Source organism: Mobula hypostoma, chromosome 27 (genome assembly GCF_963921235.1).
Source record: "Mobula hypostoma chromosome 27, sMobHyp1.1, whole genome shotgun sequence".
NCBI lineage: Eukaryota > Metazoa > Chordata > Chondrichthyes > Myliobatiformes > Myliobatidae > Mobula > Mobula hypostoma.
The window spans coordinates 36,119,585-36,141,499 of NC_086123.1; the positions used below are offsets into that span (position 1 = coordinate 36,119,585).

General features: G+C 43.2%; 1 protein-coding gene across 7 annotated transcripts in view; it reads left to right on the plus strand.

The window, feature by feature from the left end:
* acacb (acetyl-CoA carboxylase beta) overlaps window positions 1-21,915 on the plus strand; it is a 172,334-nt gene that overhangs the window by 113,185 nt on the left and 37,234 nt on the right. For all 7 annotated transcript variants that reach the window (XM_063034605.1, XM_063034603.1, XM_063034604.1 and 4 more), the window contains 8 exons: window positions 2,771-2,878; window positions 3,107-3,163; window positions 3,289-3,330; window positions 5,277-5,492; window positions 6,003-6,158; window positions 13,629-13,832; window positions 15,101-15,256; window positions 17,697-17,819. In XM_063034605.1, coding sequence (XP_062890675.1) covers window positions 2,771-2,878; window positions 3,107-3,163; window positions 3,289-3,330; window positions 5,277-5,492; window positions 6,003-6,158; window positions 13,629-13,832; window positions 15,101-15,256; window positions 17,697-17,819 — 1,062 coding nt within the window. The remainder of the gene's footprint in view (window positions 1-2,770; window positions 2,879-3,106; window positions 3,164-3,288; window positions 3,331-5,276; window positions 5,493-6,002; window positions 6,159-13,628; window positions 13,833-15,100; window positions 15,257-17,696; window positions 17,820-21,915) is intronic.

Here is a 21,915-nt window from a genome sequence, read left to right on the forward strand (position 1 = left end):
TAGTGGATGTTGTATATTAGGACTTTCAGAAGGCCTTTGACAAGGTGCCTCACATGAGGCTGCTTACCAGGTTAAGAGCCCATGGTATTACAGGAAAGTTACTAACATGGTTAGAGCATTGGCTGACTGGTAGGAGGCAGTGATTGGAAATAAAGGAATCCTTTTCTGGTTGGCTGCCAGTGACTAGTGGTGTTCCACAAGGGTCAGTGTTGGAACCACTTCTTTAATGTTGTATGTAATTTATTTAGATGATGTAGGCATGTGGCCAAGTGGTTAAGGCGTTCGACTAGTGATCCGAAGGTCGTGAGTTTGAGCCCCAGCCGAGGCAACGTGTTGTGTCCTTGAGCAAGGCACTTAATCACACAGTGCTCTGCGACAACACTGGTGCCAAGCTGTTTGGGTCCTAATGCCCTTCCCTTGGACAACATTGGTGTCATGGAGAGGGGAGACTTGCAGCATGGGCAACTGCAAGTCTTCCATACAACCTTGCCCAGGCCTGCGCCCTGGAGAGTGAAGACTTTCCAGGCGCAGATCCATGGTCTCACAAGACTAACGGATGCCTTAAATTTAATAGAAGGATCTCCTGTCCATGGAGAGAGTGCAATAACAATTCCCTAAGAAAATGCCAAGGATGTGTAGCTGTAGGGAAGTCAAGAGTGATGCAACTATTTTTCCTAGGAGAACAAAGGAGGAGACTTGAAGAGGTACTCAAAACTAAGAGAGATTTTAGGAGAGTACTATTTGGGGTAATGACTTGATAAATATTAAACAAAAATTTTAATAAATCACCGAAGTAATCAAAATCAGGTTTAATATCATGAGCATATGTTGTGAAATTTGTTGTTTTTGCAGTGCTGCACATGTAGTAATAGAGAAAAGGAACTGTGAATTACAGTAAGTATATATATTAGTTAAATTAAATGAGTAGTGCAAAAATAAAAATTAAAAGCAGTAGTGAGGTAGTGTCAATGTCTGATGACTGAGGGGAAGAAGCTGTTGAGTGCGTACCTGCAGGCTTCTGTACCTCCTTCCTGATGGTAGCAATGAAAAGTGGGTACATCCTGGGTGATGGGGGGTTCTTAATGATGGGTGCCACCTTTTTAGGGCATCGCTCCCTGAAGATGTCCTGAGAGAGATTGAAAAGACCTTATTTTATGCAATAGATTTTTAGGGTGGCCAGAGCTCTATCATAGATAGGATAGAAAGAGGAACCATAGTAGATTTAGATTTTTTTTTAGATTATGGGAACACTCAGTTCTCTTTTATTGTCATTTAGAAATGCATACATGTATTAAGAAATGATACAATGTTTCTCCGGAGTGATATCACAGAAAACAGGACAAACCAAAGACTGACACTGACAGAACCACATAATTATAACATATAGTGACAGCAGTGCAAAACAATACCATAGTTTGATGAAGAACAGACCATGGGCACGGTAAAAAAAGTCTCAAAGTCCCAAGTTGATCGACTCCTGAGTTCCCGATAGCGGCAGCAAAAGGGAGAAGCAACACTCACAACACGCTGGAGGAACTCAGCAGGTCGGGCAGCATCCGTGGAAAAGATCGGTCGACGTTTCGGGCCAGAAGCCTTCGTCAGGACAGACGAAAGGGTTCCCGCCCGAAACGTCGACCGATCTTTTCCACAGATGCTGCCCGACCTGCTGAGTTCCTCCAGCGTGTTGTGAGTGTTGCTTTGACCCCATCATCTGCAGATTATTTTGTGTTAACAAAAGGGAGAAACTCCCTGCCATAAACCTCCAGGCACCGTCACCTTGCCGATGCCTTGGAAGCAGCTGACCACAGCCGACACCGAGTCCATCTGTCCGAAAACTTCGAGCTTCCGACCAGCCTCTCTGATACAGCCTCCCGAGCGCCTTCCTCTGCCATGCGCCTTCAACCTCGCCCCGACCACTGAAACAAGCAAAGCCCAGGATTTCGGGGTCTTCTGCCCTAGAGATTCCGGTTACCACAGCAGCAGCAGCAGCGAAGCGGGCATTTCAGAAGTTTTCCAGATGTTCCTCCGTACTCTCACATCCGCCTCCATCAAATCAGAATTGTGCACAGTCCCCTACTTGACAGATAACAGATATCATCACCGGAGAGGCCGCACGCGCTGCGGTCGTGCCACCATCTTCTCCTCCAGAAATCTCTTATTTAAAGAGATAATTGGTAAGTGTGGAAATGAAAAATGAATAGGGAAGAAAACTGACTCAGGCAGTGCTTCCCAACCATTTTTATAGCATGGAGTCAGACCATTAACCGAGGGGTCTGTAGACCCCAGGTTGGGAACCTCTGTTCTCCACAGATTCCACAGATGAATGAATTGAATAAGGTGCAAGACAGACTGAGACCACTGGAATTGTCAATGGACATCGCTTGAGAAATCAACCTGCAGGTAATAACATCATGCCTTCAGAGTCCAGCTCTGGTAGCTTGGATAGTCTACCAGCCTATAAACCTTTTGATCCCAGAAACCACGAGAAAACAAAGTTCAGAATACTGGTGACCAAAGCAATGTTAATTTTTTTAAAATTAAAATAGATTATGAGCTGGAAGTGAGAAAATCTGCCATATGAAATATGAATCTATGTACAGTGTGTCTAGGACAGGGGTTCTTAACATGGGGTCTATGGACCACTTGCTTAATAGTATTGGTCCATGGCATAAAAAAGGGTGGGAAACCCTGCTCTGGGAGATTGTTAATGTTCATGTATTGTCTGGGAAGTACTTAAAAAAAGGCTTTAAAATGCTACGTTTGTAAACAGGATTTGAAGGACGAACCCATCCATATTCTGAATATTGCGCTCAGAGATTGTGATTGTGAGAAAGATGATGAATTGGTGCTGATCTTCAGTACGTTCTGTCAGTCCAAGGTACTTGTAAAAGCTTACCTTTTAAACTTGACCTCTGCAACTCTAGGCTAATCTCCTGGCCATTATAGATCCTTCCTTTCATCAGAAATGATTTTCAGAAAAAAAAGTATCATCAAAATATTATAACTTGTATTATAAAGTTTTTAAAAGCATTAGACATTTATTTTAGATTTTGCTATGAAAATCCATCAAAAGCTAAAGACTATTCATTTCCCTCTGTGTTCATAGAAAGTCCTTTTCTGTGACTATGGAATCCGACGAATCACCTTTCTAGTCGGACAGAAGGTGAGCTTTTCTAAATTTGTCTAGTTGTCTGCTTGAAAAGTTTTGCATTAAAATGCTTATATTTAATTATCGGCCACGTGATCATTAATTTTCAGTTTGTCTTTCCCATTCTCTTTTGCTTGCAGCGAGAATTCCCCAAGTACTTCACCTTCAGGGCAAATGCAGAGGTACACAAAATCATTTACTATTTATGCAAGACCAAGAGCTATTGCCTCTTTAAGTTATAATTGCATGTCTTCTGGAACAGGAAGAAAATTCCAAGGTGCTTTCTGTCCTCTGATTTCCAGGACATGACCTTGAAAATCCATCTGGGATTGTTTCCACTCCATCCTAGCCAGCATGGTTTTTACTTGGTTGGCGTAAATCCTTTCTGCTATTTGCTACTGATTTTCAGTCTCAGCAAAAGAAAAAAAGGAGGAAATGTGAGAAATAGAAATGCTACTCTGATGTACCAAGAATTAGAGAATGGAGATTGTTAGATAGCTGGGTTATGACAGAAGGAAAAATGGCTGGAGTCACCTAGCACTTTAGTCCCAAGGGTGTTTCAGAGCATCAAAAATCTAACTTACAAAAATTAGCAATAACAGTGAAAAGAAAAACTGCCAATATTTACAGAAAGATAAAACACTATAAAAACTCCACAGCAAAGAAGGGTCTCGGCCCAAAAGGTCGACTGTTTACTCCTTTCCATAGATGCTGCCTGACCTGCTAAGTTCCTCCAGCATTTCGTGTGTGTTGCTTTGGACTTCCAGCGTCTGAGGACTATGTCATGTTTGTGTAACAACTCCATACTCTGTCCAGTGTGAGCTCCTGTCAGCCCCGACCTCCCTCTCCTACTGAGGGTAATGTTTATTAGGCACTAGGACATACCATTTTTAATTACCCACAGAGTTAACATAAGACTACAGATGAATTAGAATATGATGCACCCCACAATGAAGTTACAAACATATTACAAAATAAACAGAAGTGTCTACTTTAAAAACAGTATACAAATGATATATACACATTTACACATCCCTACTACTAAAGAAATGAAATATTCCACTGAGTATGGTGGGAAAGGCATCATAAAGCCAACCCTTTATAACAAAACGTGTTGACACGTTACCAAGTGGTTAAGGTGTCGGTCTAGTGATCTGAAGGTTGCTAGTTCGAGCCTCAGCTGAGGCAGCGTGTTGTGTCCTTGAGCAAGGCACTTAACCACACATTGCTCTGCGACGACTCTGGTGCCAAGCTGTATTGGCCCTAGTGCCCTTCCCTTGGACAACATCGGTGGCGTGGAGAGGGGAGACTTGCAGCATGGGCACCTGCTGGTCTTCCATACAACTTTGCCCAGGCCTGTGCTCTGGAAGCCTTCCAAGGTGCAAATCCATGGTCTCATGAGACTAACGGTTGCCTGTATATAAAACAAAACACCAGGGAACATAATGAAGTGCACACACTCAGCACATCGCCAGCAGTTTGACAAGGCAAGCTTTGCGTGTGTGTGTGTAAATGTGCATCTGTAACGAGTACGTTTACCAAGTGCTCTCCGTCACAGAGATAAAAGATTCTTTTGGTCTAGAAGAATTTAGCATTTGCTGTATCTAATCAGACCTTGCTTTCCATAGAGAGCTGGATATGTATTCTCCATTAAAATTAATAAATATTTATGTTTAGGATGCTAAAATGAGAACTGAAAATCTAATAGTTGCTGAGGTTGTGAATGCTTTTAAAATCTTTAGTAATTTTTAAAACTTTAAGAGATGGATTCCTTTAATTTATCTCATTAAATTGAAAAGTCCTAAATCTAAGAAACTTGAGACATGAAGGAATTTTCTACCCTGTGGGCCTTGAATGCCTTCTGATGTTGGGGTAGTTCTAGGTAATGTTGCAGTGATGATGTCAATAAAACATCAGCATTTTTTAATATTGAAAGAAACAGTTTTAATAATTGTAGCTTACAGAACCTAAGATGAAAATCTTACCTTTACTTTAGAAACATTATAGTTATTGATACCCTACAACAAGTTTTTATTTTCAAGTCAAGAGTGGGGATGGGGAGACATTTCATTTGCATTTAGAAACCAGTGATCTCTTTGTGCCTGGAGCCTGAAATCTCGCCATTCAGTTTGCAGAAGATCGTATTTATCGTCATTTGGATCCAGCCTTGGCTTTCCAGCTGGAACTCAACCGGATGCAAAACTTTGACCTCACTGCTATTCTGTGTAGTAACCACAAGATGCACCTGTACCTAGGTGCTGCCAAGGTGAAGAAGGGAACAGAGGTCACTGACTACAGGTTTTTTGTCCGCACCATCATCAGACATCCTGACCTCATCACTAAGGTGAGAAGCCTCAGGCTCATAAAGCACTTGAGTGCTCCCCTTTGGTTACAGCTGAGTACAGTATTCCATTTGGCACGATGGGCCTTGCATGACAAAAACTGAGTCAAACCCAGTCAGTGGGACATTCTAATATAAGAAATTTTGAGTGAATAAATATGACTATTTGATCCATCTAGCTTAATTGCATCCGATTTTATCAGGACAGTCTTTGCCCATTATGAATTATGCCCCAGCCGTTTTCTCAAAATGAGGGAAAGTAGACTTCATGATCTTCTTAATTTTTCTAATTGCCTTTGAAAATTAAACCATTAATCCTTTTACATTCTTATGAGGCCTGAATGCAGCCAGCATTTCTCATCACAGCAGTGACAGCATTCTATCCCTCCCTTATTCCCAACCTGATAACTGCAAATCCCATTCCAGGTTAACAAAGCTTCATCTCCACATTCTGCATCAAAAGGAAAAGGACCCAATCCAAGTTCAGAACTTGTTTTAATTTCATTCTTTCAGGAAGCCTCTTTCGAATATCTACAAAATGAGGGGGAGCGCCTGCTGCTTGAGGCCATGGATGAACTAGAAGTGGCTTTTAACAAACAGACTGTGCGCACCGACTGTAACCATATTTTCCTTAACTTCGTGCCGACTGTAATAATGGATCCAACGAAGGTTTGAAGAGCTCATATTTTTTGGTCATGGTTTTTATCTCAAAAGTAACATACAACTTATTGCTCAGGTTTCTATCATTAAAACCGAAGGAACGTGCGGTTGAATTACGTCTGCTCTGTTAGAAGTTAAAACTTCATCCCGAGCTCGGTAGGTGAGGGAGTAACAAGGAATGGTGGTTGAGCTGTGGGACGCGGGAGATGGAGGTTGGGAATTGCCTTTGGGGAGACGATGTGAAGGATTGCGAGGGTACAGCTGAGGGGCAAAGGGATCTGAGCTCAGACCTAATCCAGAGGGATCTGTTAAAGAGTGCTATTATAGTGGACTATGGAGGCATGTTTTTTTTTCCTGGAGTGACCTAGGAAATAATAATATCTCATGTACAATTGATACCAAAATTGCATCATTGACACAGACATGCAAGGCAGTTCCCAACTGAAATTTCACATTGCCAAAATTCAGCCTAAAGATCCCTATAGTCATATTCCACTCTCAAGATAAGCAAAATTCGGATACATACAAATGGAAAACTAAAAGTGGAGCGTGCCTGACTTTCAGGCAATGAACAGTCCCTGTGTTTCTGATGAGGAATGCCCTTGGTATATAGCAGTAGCACACGGCCTAGTGTACAAACGGGGCAGCCGTCCCATGTTCAATGGAGAAACGGGTACAAACCTGCCAGAATTACAGGTACGGTGCTAGAATTCTTTTTCCTTTTTAATCAGAAGTTAATGCTAAAGTTATGGTTTACCATATAATTCCTTGAGGTACTATTAATCTTGTGACAGAACAACGACTATAATCTAATTATAGTCCAAGTTGGATATAAGACCATAAGTTATATGAGCAGAAGTAGGCCATTCGGCCCATTGAATCTGCTCTGCCATTCAATCATGGGCTGATCCAATTCTTCCAGTCATCCCCACTCCCCTGCCTTCACCCCATACCCTTTGATGCCCTGGCTAATCAAAAAACTATCTACCTCTGCCTTAAATGCATCCAATGAATTGGCCTCCACAGCCGCTCGTGGCAACAAACTCCACAGATTTACCACTCCCTGACTAAAGTGATTTCTCCGCATGTCAGTTCTAAAAGGATGTCCTTCAATCCTGAAGTAATGCCCTCTTATCCTAGACTCCCCTACCATGGGAAATAACTTTGTCACATCTAATCTGTTCAGGCCTTTTAACATTCAGAATGTTTCTATGAGATCCCGCTCATTCTCCTGAACTCCAGGGGATACAGCCCAAGAGCTGCCAGACATTCCTCATACAATAACCCTTTCATTCCTGGAATCATTCTTGTGAATCTTCTCTGAACCCTCTCCAATATCAGTATATCCTTTCTAAAATCAGAATCAGAATCAGAATCAGAATCCTTTATTATCGCCAAGTATGTGGACACATACAGGGAATTTGATGCCGGTTTCCCTGAGCTCTCGCTGTACAGAATCAAAAAGCAAACAAAACAATAGTGCAAATAATCGTGAACTATATACAGTGAGGTATACCTGTGTATGTACAGGTGGATTTGGTTTATAATAGACTAAAATTCAAGTGTTCATTAGACTGATGGCATACGGAAAGAAACTGTTCTTGTACCTATTTGTCCTGGCATACAGTGATCTAAAGCGCCTACCAGAAGGAAGGAGTTGGAACAAGTGTTGTCCAGAGTGTGATGGGTCTATGATGATGCTGCTTGCTCACTTCCTGACTCTAGATGCAAACAAGTCCTGGATCGAGGGCAGCTTCACACCAATAATCCTTTCCACAGCCCTGACGGTTCTTTGGAGTCTATTCTTGTCTTGTTTGGTAGCTGATCCAAACCAGACAGTGATGGACGAACAGAGAACAGACTGGATTATTCCTGAATAGTATTGAATCAGCAGCTCCTGAGGCAGGTTGTACTTCCTGAGTTGACGTAGGAAATACAACCTCTGCTGAGCCTTTTTGATAAGAGTATCCGCGTTGGGTGTCCACTTCAGGTCCTGGGAGATTGTGACACCCAGAAACCTGAAGGTCTCCACAGCAGACACAATACTGTTGAGTATAGTGAGTGGGGGGAGTATTGGGGGGCTCCTCTTGAAGTCCACTGTCATCTCCACAGTCTTGAGTGTATTTAGCTCCAGATTGTTCTGACCACACCAGAGGGCCAGCCGTTCCACCACCCATCTGTATGCAGACTCATCACCGTCTCGGATAAGGCCAATGACAGTTGTGTCGTCTGCAAACTTCAGGAGTTTAACAGATGGATCCTGTGAGGTGCAGTGATTAGTGTAAAGAGAGAAGAGCAGTGGGGAGAGCACACATCCCTGGGGGGCACCAATACTGATTGTCCGGGTGCTAGAAATGATGCTCCCCAGCCTCACTTGCCGCACCCTGTCAGTCAGGAAGCTTGTGATCCACTGACAGATGGTGGGAGAGACAGTGAGCTGGGGGAGTTTGGAGTGGAGGATTTCTGGGACGATGGTGTTGAACGCGGAGCTGAAGTCAACAAACAGGACCCTCGCAGAAGTTTCTGGGTTGTCGAGGTGTTGTAGTATGTAATGCAGTCCCATGTTGACTGCATCATCCACCGACCTATTTGTCCAATAAGCAAACTGCAGGGGGTCCAGCAGGGGGCCTGTGATGTCCTTCAAGTGAGCCAACACTCGGCTCTCAAAGGACCTCATGACCACAGATGTCAAGGCAGCAGGGCTGCAGTCATTTAGTCCCTTGATAGTGGGTTTCTTAGGGACTGGAATGATAATGGAGCGCTTGAAGCAATGAGGGACTTCACACAACTCCAGTGATCTATTGAAGATCCGTGTGTAGATGGGGGCCAGCTGATCAGCGCAGGTCTTCAGGCAGGAGGGCAACACGCCATCTGGGCCTGGCGCTTTTCTGGTCTTCTGCCTCTGGAAGGAGCCCAAAACCGCACACAATACTCCAAGTCTCGTCTCACAAGTGCATTATAGAGCCTCAACATCACATCCCTGCTCTTATATTCTATACCTCTAGAAATGAATGCCAACATTGCATTTGCCTTCTTCACCACCGACTCAACCTGGAGGTTAACGTTTAGGGTGTCCTGCACGAGGATTCCCAAGTTTGAATTCTCTCCCCATCTAAATAATAGTTTGCCCATTTATTTCTTCCACCAAAGTGCATGACCATACACTTTCCAACATTTTACTTCATTTGCCACTTCTTTGCCCATTCCCCTAAACTATCTAAGTCTCTCTGCAGGCTCTCTGTTTCCTCAACACTACCCACTCCTCCACTAAATTTGTACTGTCGGCAAATTTAGCCACAAATCCATTAATACCATAGTCCCAATCATTGACATACATGTGGCAAAAAGCAGCGATCCCAACACCGACCCCTGTGGAACTCCACTGGTAACCGGCATCCAGCCAGAATAGGATCCCTTTATTCCCACTCTCTGTCTTCTGCCGATCCACCCAGGCTAGTAACTTCCCTGTAATTCCATGGGCTCTTATCTGGCTAAGCAGCCTCATGTGCAGCACCTTGTCAAAGGCCTTCTGAAAATCCAAGTACATCACATCTACTGCATCACCTTTGTCTACCCTGCTTGTAATCTCCTCAAAAAATTACAGTAGATTAGTCAGGCATGATTTTCCTTTCAGGAGACCATGCTGGCTTTGGTGCCTCCAGGTACCAAAGCCAGCATGTGCCTTCAGGCACTCCGTAATCTCATCCCTGACTATCGATTCCAACAACTTCCCTAGCCTGATGTCAGGCTAACAGGTCTATAGTTTCCTTTCTGCTGCCTCCCACCCTTCTTAAATAGCAGAGTAACATTTGCAATTTTCCAGTCATCCGGTACAATGCCAGAATCTACCGATTCTCGAAAGATCATTGCTAATGCTTCCACAATCTCTCCAGCTACTTCCTTCAGAACCCAAGGATGCATTCCATCAGGTCCAGGAGATTTATCCACCCTCAGACCATTAAGCTTCCTGAGCACCTTCTCAGTCGTAATTTTCACTGCACATACTTCACTTCCCTGACACTCTTGAATGTCCGGTATACTGCAGATATCTTCCACTGTGAAGACTGATGCAAAATGCGCATTCAGTTCCTCTGCCATCTCTGCATCTCTCATTAAAATATCTCCAGCGCCATTTTCTATTGGCCCTATATCTACCCTCAACTCTCTTTTACCCTTTATATTCTTTTTTTTTTCTTTTTTAAATCTTTTTATTGAATAAGTATACAAAAAAGGTAAGCCATATAAACATTAATACAATGTTAAAGTATAATAAAATTCCAAAAGATATCAATACCAAAAAGAAATTACTACAAACAATGTAATTTAAACATAAGAAACCAAGATAACATAATAGTATACTAAATTTTATATATATCAATGGAAAAAAAAGAAAAAAAAAACCCCAAAAAAAAAAACCCACCGTGCAGCTAACTAAAAGCAAAGCAAAGCAATGGGCTAACTTGAAACCAAACAGAGTTAAACTTAAAATCACGTCCTCAATCCCGACCTCCATTAAAAACAGTGAAAAAAAAACAAGAAGGGTAAATATTACATTAAATGAAAATATCGAATAAAAGGTCCCCAAATCTGTTCAAATTTAAATGAAGAATCATAAAGGTTACTTCTAATTTTCTCCAAATTCAAACATAAAATCGTCTGAGAAAACCAAAAAAAGGTAGTTGGAGCATTAAGCTCTTTCCAATGTTGTAAAATACATCTTTTCGCCATTAAAGTAAGAAATGCAATCATTCTACGGGCTGAAGGGGAAAGATTACTAGAAATTTTAGGTAGTCCAAAGATAGCAGTAATAGGGTGAGGAGAGATATCTATATTTAATACCTTAGAAATAATATTGAAAATATTTCTCCAAAAAGTTTCCAAAGCAGGGCAAGACCAAAACATATGAGTTAAAGAGGCTATCTGCCCCGAACATCTATCACAGAAAGGATTAATATGCGAGTAAAAACGCGCTAACTTATCTTTGGACATATGTGCTCTATGAACCACTTTAAATTGAATTAGGGAATGTTTAGCACAAATAGAGGAAGTATTAACTAATTGTAAAATCTGCCCCCAATCATCCACAGAAATGGTAAGCCCCAATTCCTGTTCCCAATCTACCCTAATCTTATCAAATGGAGCTTTCCTAAGTTTCATAATAATATTATAAATCATAGCCGATGCACCTTTCTGACATGGATTAAGGTTAATTATCGAATCTAAAATATATGTAGGAGGAAGCATTGGAAAGGAAGAAAGTATAGCACTTAGGAAATTTCTAACTTGTAAATATCTAAAAAAATGTATTCTTGATAAGTTATATTTATTAGATAATTGTTCAAAAGACATAAGGGAACCATCTAAAAATAAATCCAAAAACCGTAAAATACCCTTAGTCTTCCAAGTTTGAAAAGCGCGATCCGTAAAAGAGGGAGGAAACCCTTTATATTCTTAAAAAAGCTTTTAGTATCTTCTTTGATATTAGTCGCCAGCTTCCTTTCATAATTCATCTTTTCCTTCCTAATGACCTTCTTAGTTTCCTTCTCCAAGTTTTTAAAGCTTCCCGATACTTTATCTTCCCACTAGCTTTGGCTTCCTTGTATGCCCTCTCTTTTGCTTTTACTTTGGCTCTGACTTCACTTGTCAGCTGCGGTAGTGCCCTTCTTCCATTCGAAAATGTCTTCTTATTTGAAATATATCTGTCTTGCACTTCCCTCATTTTCACAGAAACTCCAGCCATTGCTGCTCTGCTGTCCTTCCTGCCAGTGACTTTTCCAGTCAATTTTAGCCAATTCCCCTCTCATGCCATTGTAATTTCCTCTACTCCACTGAAATACCGACATATTGGAATTTAGTTTCTCCTTCTGAAATTTCAAAGTGAACTCGATCATATTGCGATCACTGTTCTCTAAGAGTTCATTAACCTTAAGCTCTCTCACACCTCTGGATCATTGCACAGCATCCAATCCAGCCCAGCCGATTCCCTAGTGGGCTCAACAACAAGCTGTTCTGAAAAAACATCCCTTAGACATTCTACAAATTCTCTCTCTTAAGGTCCAGTACTGGCCTGGTTTTCCCAATTCACTTTCATGTTAAAATCCCCAACGATTATCATGACATTGTCTTTCTGACATGCCTTTTCTATCTCCTGCTGTAATTTGTAATCCACATCCCAACTGCTGTTTGGAGGCCTGTATACAACTGCCATTAGGGTCCTTTTAACCTTGCCATTTCTTAACTCAGTCAATAGAGACTCTACACCTTCTGATCCTATGTCATCCCTTTCTGATGATTTAATATTATTTCTTATACACAAGACCACACCACCCCCTCTGCCTACTAACCCATCTTTCCGATACACCATATATCATTGGACATTCAGCTCCCAATGGCAGCCATCCTTTAGCCAAGTTTCAGAGATGGCCACAACGTCATACTTGCCAATTTGTAGCTGAATTTCAAGATCGTCCATTTTATTTCTTATGCTGCATGCATTCATATATAACACTTTCAGTCCAGTGTTTGTTGTTTTCTGTTTTAACTGCACCATGTCTCAATTGCCCTGTAAATCATCCCACTGGCTGTGATTATGCCTCATCTCCTACCTGTCCTTTCTATCATCTTTGTTCCACGCTATCTTTGATTTATTTCTGTTTCCCTTTCCTCAGTCCTATCACTCCAGTTCCTATCCCCCGCCAAATTAGTTTAAACCCTCCCTAACAGCTCTATTAAACCCACTTGCTAGGATATTGGACCCCTTTGGGTTCAGGTGTAACCTGTCCTTTTTGTACAGGTTGTACCTCTTCCAGAAGATGCCCCAATGATCCAGGAACCCGAAGCCCTGCCCCCTGCACCAGTCTCTCAGCTATGCTTTAATATGCCTGATCATGCCAATCATGCGCTTGTTAGCACATGGCACAGGTAGCAGTCCTGAAATTACTACCCTGTTTAGTGTATATGTTTAGCTTATATGTCTATGTCGTGGAAAGTCAGCTGCACACTTGCATTATATCATTGTCTAACACTGCTCATGGAAGCAGGTAGTTTGATCAGTTAACCTGTTTTGATAGCTGATTTGTCTATACTTATGACAATGTTCAGAGTTTGTATTAAAGCCTGGCATACACTGTGAAATTGTACAATATGATAATACACTGGGATAGTGAAATTACTCAAAAACTCATTAAAATATCTTGATTGTTAATTCAGGCCCAATCACATTCTCTTCCTTGAAGAACAGAACATCACAGGTTAAGTTTACCAAGATTATGATTTATTTCAAGTAGATAGTGTTGTCAGAGTTTAGTAGTTTTTCTTCCTTAATTAATGTACAACTATGTACCAAACTGTTAAATACATTATTGCTTCTCCTGTGAGTGGTTTATGTCACAACAGAAGGAATGCGTGTTCTTCCCCATTTTAACACTATAAACCCTGAGCCTTTTTATTGCAGAGACTTAATGTCTTCTCTATTTTTAGATTGAAAAGTCTGTCCATGAAATGGTGATGAAATACGGGAGCAGATTGTGGAAACTCAGAGTCATGCAAGCTGAACTCAAAATAAATATCCGTCTAACTCCCACGGGAAAGGCAATCCCAATCCGTTTGCTCCTCACTAATGAATCTGGATATTATCTGGATATGAGCCTATATAAGGAGGTGGCAAATGCCAGAACTGGACAGGTACTTCCTTCCTGAGTTGTGGAATGTATCTAGAAAATGTGAAGCTTCTTTCCGGTTAGAACTGAAGGGAAGAGTCTCAACAGTTGACCAGAACTGCAGATGCTGTCAATCTGAAATGGATATTTAATGAGATGGGGGTAGTCCATAACTCTGGCAGTCTGTAAGAAGAACGAAGGGGTCAAATGTTATGCGAGCACTTGATCATAATAGAGTATATTACAGATTGATGGTATTTCAAAGAGAACAGAGCAGGAAAAGCAAGAGAATGCTATTTAAATTAACTTGAATTAGCATGGCTTACGCCTAGTAGGAAAAATAGATACTATTTCTTGCACTTGTATTCAACTTCATCACAACAGTGTAGGTCAGAAATAAAAGTGAGAAGGGAATTAGATAACAAATGATGAACAACTCCAGGTCACATTCACAGAGGTATTCGACAAGATGTTCAACTAAACTATATTTGAACTCCTGACAGCGATTGATGATCAAAAACTGCTGTCCAAGGACTTGCAGGCAGTTTACCCAGAATGAGCACTGAGTGAAATGGGAAGGCGCCACTGATGTGGATGTTGGAACTGAAAGTCAGGCAGCAATTCCTCCAGGTATCAGCAAGCGAAAGGGTGATTGATGAAGGGGTCATTCTGAAAATGGAAGAAGACCCCAAGTCTGCTCTATTTGAAGACATCGAGTAGCTGAATGGTGATACCCCAACAATACTTGTGAAAGAGGGAAAAAAAATGACAGAGAAAGCACAAGAAGCTAATAGATCTAGTTCTGGTGCTCACAATCTTTTTTATGCCATGATCGCCTAACGTTAATTGAGGGATCGGGGACCCGGGTTGGGAAAGTCTGCTCTATTTGAAGATACTGCCCATCTCAGAGGAGTAGAATCCGCACCTGAAGCTATTTTGGAAGACCTGGAATGGAAGACTACTTCAGAATGAATGAAGAAAACAGAAAGGGTGAGATACAGAAGCCAGCTAGCAGAAGTACTTGAGATGGCAATATGAATCACAATAAATGCCAATAGAAAGCCATTCCAAGAGACAGAGGAACTAAGCTATTAGCTTTCATTCTGGAGACCTTCTGCCATAATTCTTTCTACACCGAGATGCAATGTCTGAAACCATTACTTTTCAGCTGGTTTGCTCTCTAGCTAGATCATATCAGCCCCTATAGTGCAGAGTTGTTGGATTAAACAAAACCTGATGAGTTTCCTTTTTAACAATTGTAAGGTGACATCTATCTGTTGTGCTTTTATTCAGATCATGTTCATTTCGTATGGAGACAAACAAGGGCCTCTCCACGGAATGCTGTTGAACACTCCATATGTCACCAAAGACCTGCTCCAGGCAACGCGATTTCAGGCACAGTCCTTGGGAACAACCTATGCATATGATTTTCCTGAAATGTTTCAACAGGTAATGTTTGTTCATCCTTCTTTACTAACGTTCCTCAGAAATCTCAGAAAGATTCTCTTGCAGGATGTTGGTCACTCCGAATTTTTAAAATGCAATTACATCAAACCTACACACAAAGCAAAACAATAGGCAATAGACGATAGGTGGAGGAGTAGGCCATTTGGCCCTTCTAGCCAGCACCGCCATTCATTGTGATCATGGCTGATCATCCACAATCAGTATCCAGTTCCTGCCTTATCCCCATAACCTTTGATTCCACTATCTTTAAGAGCTCTATCCATCTCTTTCTTGAAAGCATCCAGAGACTTGGCCTCTACAGCCTTCTGGGGCAGAGCATTCCATATATCCACCACACTCTGGGTGAAAAAGTTTTTCCTCAACTCTGTTCTAAATGGCCTACCCCTTATTCTTAAACTGTGGCCTCTGGTTCTGGACTCACCCATCAGAGGGAACATGCTTCCTGCCTCCAGCGTGTCCAATCCCTTAATAATCTTATATGTTTCAATAAGGTCCCCTCTCAGCTTTCTAAATTCCAGAGTATACAAGCCCAGTTGCTCCAACCTTTCAACATATGACAGTCCCGCCATCCCGGGAATTAACCTTGTGAACCTATGCTGCACTCCCTCAATAGCAAGAATGTCCTTCCTCAAATTTGGAGACAAAAACTGCACACAGTTCTCCAGGTGTGGTCTCACCAGGGCCCTGTACAGCTGCAGAAGGACCTCTTTGCCCTTATACTCAATTCCCCTTGTTATGAAGGCCAGCATGCCATTAGCTTTCTTCACTGCCTGCTGTACTTGCATGCTTGCTTTCAGTAACTGATGTATAAGAACACCTAGATCTCATTGTACTTCCCTTTTTCCTAACTTGACTCCATTTAGATAATAATCTGCCTTCCTGTTCTTCCCACCAAAGTGGATAACCTCACATTTATCCACACTAAACTGCATCTGCCATGCATCTTTCCACTCACCCAGCCTGTCCAAGTCACCCTGCATTCTCATAACATCCTCCTCACATTTCACACTGCCACCCAGCTTTGTGTCATCGGCAAACTTGCTAATGTTACTTTTAATCCCTCATCTAAATCATTAATATATATTGTAAACAGCTGCGGTCCCAGCACTGAACCCTGCGGTACCCCACTGGTCACCGCCTGCCATTCCGAAAGGGACCCGTTAATCGCTATTGTTTGTTTTCTGTCAGCCAGTCAATTTTCAGTCCATGTCAGTACTCTGCCCCCAATACCATGTGCCCTAATTTTGCCCACTAATCTCCTATGTGGGACTTTATCAAAGGCTTTCTGAAAGTCCAGGTACACTACATCCACTGGCTCTCCCTTGTCCATTTTCATAGTTACATCCTCAAAAAATTTCAGAAGATTAGTCAAGCACGATTTCCCCTTCGTAAATCCATGCTGACTCGGTCCTATCCTGCTACTGCTTCCTGTAAAACAAACAAAAAGCTGGAGGAACTCAGCAGGTCAAGGAGCATGTTTGGAAATGAATAAACAGTCAACCTTTTTGGGCTGAGACCCTGCTACCTGACCCACTGAATTCCTCCAGCATTTTGTGTGAGCTGCTCCAGATTTCCAGCACCTTCAGTCTCTTGTGTGGCATATGTACTCAAATCTGTCTTCACCTACTGGTGACAAACTCGTGCCTGATCAAGTATGTCAAGTCTTTGGCTCAATATTCAGATCACATACAAGGGATGCATTTCAAAAGACAATTCACTTTAAGTGTATGATCATGAAGCACATAGCAGCTTGATAATTTACTACTGAAAAGAACTCATTTTATTCTTTGTTCACATATAGAAAATTTCCATGTGATTTTAAGAGATGTATTTTCGCTGTGGGGCTGAATACTGTTCAATGTTGCTGTCTTCAGAATGTAGAAATGGTGTCTGAAATACTTTTTTGTTCTCCTAAATACATAGTCAGTAGAGTTCTTTCTCTAATCTGAATGCTAAATCTCATTATCATTCTTCAAAGCCAAGTGGCAGAGTGCAGCCTGTTCTGGTGATGTCCCCTCCAGTATCAGTTGTTGCTGAATGCTACTAATGAACAGAAATCCTAATTGGATAGTACCCACAAACACAAGAAATTCCACAGATGCTGGAAACCCAAAGCAATACACACAGCATGCCAGCATACTATCCTTCCCAGTTACTGCAGCCACTGTGTATTTGTCTGTGATTATCTTGTTCATCAGGTACTAGATCCTTTCTTGGTCTTTATCATTGTATTCTATCATTGAGCAGTGTTTTGCCACCATTTTCAATGTCCACTTTCAATCCTATGAGCTGTATCTAATGATGGAAATCCTTACGAAACCTTGATTTAACGAGATCCACAGGATTGTTCCTCTGTGTATCGAAAGATCTACTAGAAAGTAGGAAAAAGTTTTTCTTTTAACATTCTGTAATTATGATGCAGGCTCTCTTTAAGATGTGGGGGTCTGATGTGGAATATCCAAGAGAACCACTGCAGTGCACAGAACTTGTGCTTGACTCTCATGGTCATCTGGTACAGATGAACAGAATTCCTGGAGGTAATGAGGTATGTAAATTTGATTTTGATTTTTGAGTAACTTAGTGGATCAATGTCACAGTACAAGTTCAAACTTATTGCCATTCAACCATATACATGTGTAGAAGCCAGGCATCTGTTTTGTATCTGTACTGTATTCTGTGTTGCATGTTTATAATGGTCACTAGTCGCGTGGGTGGAGGTATGGTGTAGTGAAGGGTTAGTTACATATTCATGCTTCATTTGGTTAGTGGGCACATGACCAAGTGGTTAAGGCATTGGACTAGCTACCTGAAGGTCGTGAGTTCGAGCCCCAGCCGAGGGAACGTGTTGTGTCCTTGAGCAAGGAACTTAATCACACATTGTTCTGTGACGACACTGGTCCTAATGCCCTTCTCTTGGACAACATCGGTGTCATGGAGAGGGGAGACTTGCAGCATGGGCAACTGCTGGTCTTCCATACAACCTTGCCCAGGCCTGTGCCCTGGAGAGTGAAGACTTTCCAGGCGCAGATCCATGCCTTTTTTTTATTTGGTTAGTTTAAAGCTGGGACAACTGGCTGTGATTGCTTTTGTTGATCGCTTCATTAGTTTGATTAATAGGACTGGATGTTACAATCCCTAAAGTTTCTGCACTGCACTTGACTTGAGTGGAAGCAGTTCTTAAAGATGAACATTAGATGATGTTACTACCATTACGACACATCTTCAGTTGTGTACCTCCACATCACTGGGTGTTTCAGCCTTTTATCACAAGACACCCTCAGCCGAGGCAGGCCCACCACAGGCTGATCAGACCTGGGTGTGTGTCACATGGTTAGTCTCCAGATGGTCACTTGGCAGCCCAGACAGCATCCCTTCTCTTCAGCCACAGCCAGTGACTGCTCATTTCGGCGGCATTAGCAAGTGCTTTGATTGCCTTCCTATGGGCCTGCCCTCTGACCCCTACTTCCCCCAGCAGCCTTACGGTGGAACTGGCTACAAAGCACCTGCATCCCACCTCAACTGGGCGCACTTTTACGTTTCTGCCTCGCTCCTCTGCTTCAACTGCCAGGTTGGCATATCGCAGCCCTCTCCGTTCGTAAGCCCCATCCACAGCATCCTCCCCAGGGACCTCCAGCTCAATGATAAAGACAGGAGTTGGACCAAAGGGCCAGGTCAGGCCGCAGGTTGGTCATTGCAATTTCAGATAGGAAGGTAAGTCTCTGGCCTAAATCAATACGCATTTCCCAGTCCCTGGCTGGACTCAGTGGGCAAGAGTCATGAGGCAAGGGGTTCGCCCCTGGTTTCTCTCCTTCCCGGATGAAGGATGGTAGTTGTGGGACCGTTGTCTGGGCATTGAGAGGTCTGGCATTGGTGGTTACTCTCTTACACTCAAGTTCAGTTGCCAAACACCTTAGCACTCGGTTGTGTTACCAGGTGTATCTGCCTTGTGTTAGGCTGGTCTTGCAACTAACCAAGATGTGCTTGAGGGATGACGGAACTGCACACAGAGGACAGACTGGATCCTATCCCAGCCAGAGATTTAGGTTTGTAGGAGAGGGCAGGACATCATATGTTGCTCTGATGATGAAGCTCAATCTGTTTGACTCCATGCTCCCCAGCTCACTCCATGTGATTTTCCTCCTCTCAACACCCTCCCACCTCGGTCCAGCAGCCTTGCTTGGCTTGGGACATTGCTTTGACACATCTGGCTGCTGCTTCTTGGTGGCACACCTCCTCCAGCACCAGGTGCCGACGTTCTGTTGTAGTAGCCTTTCGCCAGGTAGGTTTCATCACTCCAGGGCCAAAGCCTCCGCTGCCTGTTGTACATAGCCCACTACGTCCCGGAGTCAGAGGGCGGCTTCTGCGTCCAGTACTGCTGCGGCTGGGGTCCATTTCTTCCCTGTTGCTAGAGCAGGAGCAACGTCTTTTATGATTGGGTCCCAAGATTTTTTGAGTGTCATTTCCAGCCTTGCTTTGGCACATTTGTATTCCTCCACCAGGCTAGAAATTGGCAGAGAAAGGGCTCCGTTCCCGTAAAGTCCTATGGGGCTAAGGCATCTTGGTAGCCCAAGCCACTTCCTCACATGTGAGTTCACCAGCCTCTCCAGCTGATTTGCATGAGACATAGAGACCTCATAGATGGTAACTGGCCACGTTAAGTCGGGGCAGCAGTCCAAACTGAAAGCACCAAAGCTTCATCCTCCCTGGGAGAGCTGTGTTGTTGATTAGCTTGAGGCCACTGATTGTATGCTGCCTTAGTTGTTCCACCTGCTCTGTGTCTCTGGGGTCTGTATTGTACCAACGTCCCAGGCTTTTGATGGGCTTCTCCAGGACAGCTGATATTGGCTCAGCGTTGATACAAAACCTTATGTCGGTGAGCCGGCCTTTGAGAATTGAGATACTGCGAGACTTACTGGGTTTGATCTCCATTCGTGCCCATTTGATGTTTCCCTGGAGTTTATCCAGCAGGCGTTTGGTGCATGATTTTGTTGTTGTTGTTGTGGTCATGTCATCCATGTATGCCCTGACTGGAGGAAGATGCAGCCCATTCTTCAAGCGTTTCCCTCCGACCACCCATTGTAATGTTCAGATAATGACCTCCATTGCCATGATAAATGCCGAGGAGAGATGGTACAGCCCGCCATTATGCCCATCTCAAGGTGCTGCCATGTGCCATGTGGTGGTGTTATCTTGTGTTGTGACACAGAGCTGCAGATCCTGGAAGTACGCTTTGACTGGCTTTGCGAGGCCCTCTGCAAGCTGGAAAAATTTGAAAGCTGCCCACAGAGTCTCGTGAGGCACCGACCCAGAAGCATTGGCAATAGCTAAGAAGACCACATGCAGGTCTTTCTTTTCTTTCTTGGCAGATTGTATCTGGTGCCAGATGACATTTGCGTGTTCCAGACATCCTGGGAAACCACATATTCCTGCTTTCTGCACTGATGTGTCGACAAAGTTGTTGCTCTGCAAAAAGGCTGAGAGTCTTTGAGCCACGACACCAAAGAAGATCTTTCCTTCCACATTCAGGAGACTGATCTGGCGGAACTGACCGAGTGTTGAGGAATTCTTCTCTTTGGGAATTAGTATCCCTCCCGCCCTTCGCCATGCCTTTGGTCTAATTCCTTTCTCCCATGCCACCTTCATTAGATTCCAGAGGTATTTCAGGACACCAGGGGTGTTCTTATAGAGCCTGTATGGGACGCCAGTGGGACCTGGAGCTGATGCTGATCTTGCTCGTTTAACTTTACTTTCCACCTGGTGCTCAGGTGGGTGGATTCGGAATGGTGACTGGCTCATGTCTCTGGTTATCAGAGTGGGTCTTCCTCAGGTGCTCCTGCAGTTCCCTCACAGGTATTCGAAGGACACCGCTCTTCTCCTTGCCAAAGAGGCTTTTGACAAACTTTATTTCTGTCTGTAATACCTCGAGTTCTTTCCTTTCCCCTTCTGTAGACTTCCTCCACTGTTTTCTCAGCTGTCTCCTTTCCTTCACCAGTCTTTTGATTTCCTGCTGCCTTCTAGACTTAGGCTGGACTGAAGGTTCCTTCTGTGTCCTCTGTTTTTTCACTCCAAATCTCTCTACCCCATAGCTGAATATGGTGTCTCTCCACTTCTCCAGTTTTCTTTCCGCACTTCCCTTCCGTCCTTCTGGAAGATGGACTTGGTGATCTCCCACTCGTTCTTCTGGCAGGATTCAGGCCACAAGATTGGGGCTTCTGTCCTTTCATCTTCCTTTCTGCTGCTGGCCGTGGCTGGTGGGGCTCTGGACTCATGTGCTTGGTTGAGCTTTGCCTGGGGTGCTGATACTCTGTGGACTGCGATGTTTGTCCTGGCACTGGGCTTCACTCGACTGATCTGATCTACCTCTTAGAGGCCCCTCGCCGAGCTCCCTCAGGCACTTTTTCCTGCCCTGATGGATCTTAAACCCCTTCTCTGATGTTACCTTTGCCCAGCCACAGATGCAGCATTGTAGTTTCTGTCCTGCCAGTGTTGTGCTAGTTGTCTGTTTCGTCGTCGTTTCCATTCCTAGGTCTGTTACCGTGTAGTCTGTCAGTGAGTCATCTCGCAGACTCAAGGGATATTCTTCGCCTTAACGTTTCCGTAGCAATAAATGGGTGGATCTAATACGCTGTCTAGCGATGGAT